At 38.9% G+C, this 3,395-nt stretch overlaps 1 protein-coding gene across 1 annotated transcript in view; it reads left to right on the top strand.

The window, feature by feature from the left end:
• Positions 1 to 1,461: 1,461 nt before the first annotated feature.
• LOC106534180 (polycystin-1) overlaps positions 1,462 to 3,395 on the top strand; it is a gene marked incomplete at its 3' end in the record, with an annotated part of 57,585 nt that continues 55,651 nt past the window's right edge. Inside the window, 1 exon segment of the mRNA XM_014030743.1 lies at positions 1,462 to 2,026. Within this exon segment, the coding sequence (XP_013886197.1) occupies positions 1,743 to 2,026 (284 nt within the window).

Here is a 3,395-nt window from a genome sequence, read left to right as displayed (position 1 = left end):
TTGGCCTGCCAAGCCATTTGATTTGGCCCACCAGCAGTTGCCAAAGTTACAAGGTTGTAACCTGTTATCCTATGTAGAAACACAGTGTTTCCATTGGTCAAATGACTATATAAAAGGGCTGTATGAAGGTAGTTTTCAGTCATGGTGCTGACATATCTTTGATTTATTAGGATTAAACAAGAAACATGAAATGACAACAAAAAATATTTAGATCAGATTTAACCCGACATGTAGATTTGCACACTTTATAAGGCCACAAAACTCATATTTTATCAATTTATAAAACGTCCCATGAGCCTTTGCTACTTGAGCGTATGGCAGACTTTCTCCAAGTGCACAAACTAAAACAAAAGAGGGCCGTTGCACAGCTTAATGGTTAAAAATAAAGGACTTTACTTTTAAAAGTGTTTGTATTTCATGTATTATATAACTGCATTTGGCCCGCAGCTCTGGATAGATTTTCATTTTGGCCCCCTCGGGGAAAATGTTTGGGCACCCCTGGTATAGAGTATACTTAAACCATACTATTGTAGGTATAACACTAACCTTATTTTCCTCCTTTTCTTTGTCTTTATTTGCCAAAACTTAAGATATAGAGTGCCATTAAAATTGTTTGGTTGTTAACATCAGAACTGACGTTTTACTGTCTATATATGAGTAATCTGAGTTTAATGTGAATTAAAATTCGGATGCGAGTTTTACCTCATTTTAACTTTGAAGCTTGTTATAGGAATAACCACAATCAAGTGTACTTATGATTTGTTCAATTTGTGTAAATAAATGATTGCATAATCTTTTATGAATCAACTTGAACTAGTCTGAACGTCCACTTATTGTGTCACTTTTCACTTCGCACAGTCAAGATATTAAAGTAATGAGAAAATACCTTGGTAAAACTTTCCTCATAAACTTATTATGAGAAGTATGTAGAAAGGCTTATTTTAACATAAGCCTAGCTCCTACACTATATATTATACTATATATTATACTTAAAGTCTAAATATACTTAAACTTTAGTAAACTATTAGTACACGCCAAGTATAGTGTAATAGAAACTTGGTTAAGTATATCTCAGATAAGTACATAAAAAGTAAACTGGAGGGATACTTTTTTAAATTTAAGTTTAAAATTAGTATACTTAATGGATACTTCCATATACTACCTTTTGCTAAAGAAATGCTACTTTTATTCACTAACTTTACACTTCGTTGTAATTTATATTCATTTTTAAATTAAATTAATATTGAAAATCTTTTCAACACCCCACCTCAGTATTTGGGAACGAAATGTAGAGATCTCAAAGCCTTGTTTTTTAAAGAAAAAAGTATAGAAATTGCGCAAATGTATTTAAATAAATGAAAAAAAATCAGGGATTTATCATGTTAGTAAACATTTTGGTTGTTATATTTTTGTGTTTGGCTCCTGATCAGTCCTGCCTGTGGTGGTTTGGGGGAACTGCATGAAGTTGTGGGAGGAGAGAGGAAGTTCTCCCAAACTTTTTTTTTTCTTTTTTCCCCTCTGGAAAGACTGTGGAGACGGTCCGTTAGGTTTTCAGGAGGAGGTTTTTAACTACAAGGCCTTACAGGCGAAGATAAAAGCAGATCACGGAGTCAGAAGTTCATCCTTTGAACTTCTTCTGATCTTTTCCCCTCACATGAGGAGGGTCCTGGATCTTGTGCGTTTTGTTCCTTCGCTCCCTGAGAGGACTTCCACCATCAGAGGCGATGAGATGTGAGTGAGCTATGCCTGGTGGAAATGGACAGACTTTATCCAAGCAAAAACATCATGGCGTCTGCGTCCCGAGGTTCGGCCTCTTTCCCGGTCTGCTTGTGGCGCTCTGCTGCTGCCTGGAGGCGTGGGGCTCCGGAGCGGACGGGCCCGGCGGCCGCAGCTGCGAGCCCTGTCCCGTCAACTGCAGCTGCGCGCCCGCGGCGGGGCCCCAGCAGCTCTGCCTGGTCAACTGCTCCAACACCGGGCTGGAGAGGGCGCCAGCGGCGGGGGACCTGCCTCTGTCCGTCAGCGTGCTGTGAGTTCAACAAAAATTAAATTTAAAGTGCGGGGGAAAGGATTGGAGTGTTTCCTCTTTAATAAAAATAAGGATAAGAAACGTCACTGTTTTTACTTCTTTTATTTATGTAACCTATATTTATGTATTTATGTATTTAATTTATATAAACAAATAAACTAGTTTATTTGTTTATAATATTTAATATAGACTAACCTGTTTGTTATTGTTTGGGGTTTTTTACCAAACACATGCCGGGGGTTCAATGCAGATTTTGACAATTTATATTGTGTTTTTATTGCAACAGCATTTTTCATGTTCCAGGTGAAACGGGCCACCATCCTTCATTGTTTTCTTGTTTTTCAGCAGATGTTCAAGCTCTATAGAAGCCTTATTATTTAAAATTAGATGTTTCAAAGCACGCACCTCAAATATGAGAAGTTTCCACTTGTCTGAGGTTTACTTATTTACTTTTTGCCCTTTAAGTCTTGTCTGACTGTAGCCTACACCAGTGGTTCCCAAACTTTTCAGCTTCTGACCCACAAAGTAACAAGCAGAGACCTGAGCCCACTACTATTTTTGGATGATAAACATTTGTATCTGGTCATCTAAACATGGGCATAGTAACAATATTTATTATTCACATTTATACATTTTAGGCAACTAAGGCAAAAATGTAATTAATTTAGAAAATCTTTTCAGGACCCCACTTTGGGTCTTGACCCCAACTTTGGGAACCACTGGCCTACACTACAAAACTCATGTTGACAGAAACTATGGCAGGCCGTTGGGGCCTTAAATCGGGCGTATATTTACGTGCAAATCCTAACGCGCAGTGCCGTAAATAACGTGCAAAGGCGCGGTGGCGTTTTCTACCCTAACCCTAACCCTAAGCCCAACCCTAACCCTAACCCACCGCGCGTTCGCGCGTTATTTACGGCACCGCGCGTTAGGATTTGCACGTAAATACACACCCGTTTTATGGCCCCAGAGGCCAACCATAAGAAACATCCTAATGTGACATCTCTCTCTGCTTTCACATCCGATTTGAAATAATGAGTGATTACCAGGCTTCTGCAGAACTTGAAGAGCAGGAAAACTAAAACATGCAGGACCGTGGTCCTCCAGAACCAGGATTGGGCACTTCCTGTCCAGTTTTAATTATCTATGACTGTGAGCATTACACACCTTAGCAAAAAGTAGTATACTTGAAGTTCATTTTAATAAGTATACTTGAGTATAAGTTCAAGTATATCAAGTACACTAGGCACCATGTACCTGTAGTGTACTAGAAAGCAGGGGCGTCACTAGGTTTTAAGGACAAGGGGGGCTTAGACCCCAGGAGACGCACAGAATTTTTGTAAATTATATATTTGTATTGTGTGTGTCT

Source organism: Austrofundulus limnaeus, unplaced genomic scaffold, assembly GCF_001266775.1.
Source record: "Austrofundulus limnaeus strain Quisiro unplaced genomic scaffold, Austrofundulus_limnaeus-1.0 Scaffold1111, whole genome shotgun sequence".
In the NCBI taxonomy this organism is placed as follows: Eukaryota; Metazoa; Chordata; class Actinopteri; order Cyprinodontiformes; family Rivulidae; genus Austrofundulus; species Austrofundulus limnaeus.
This window is presented reverse-complemented; position numbering and strand designations above follow the sequence as displayed.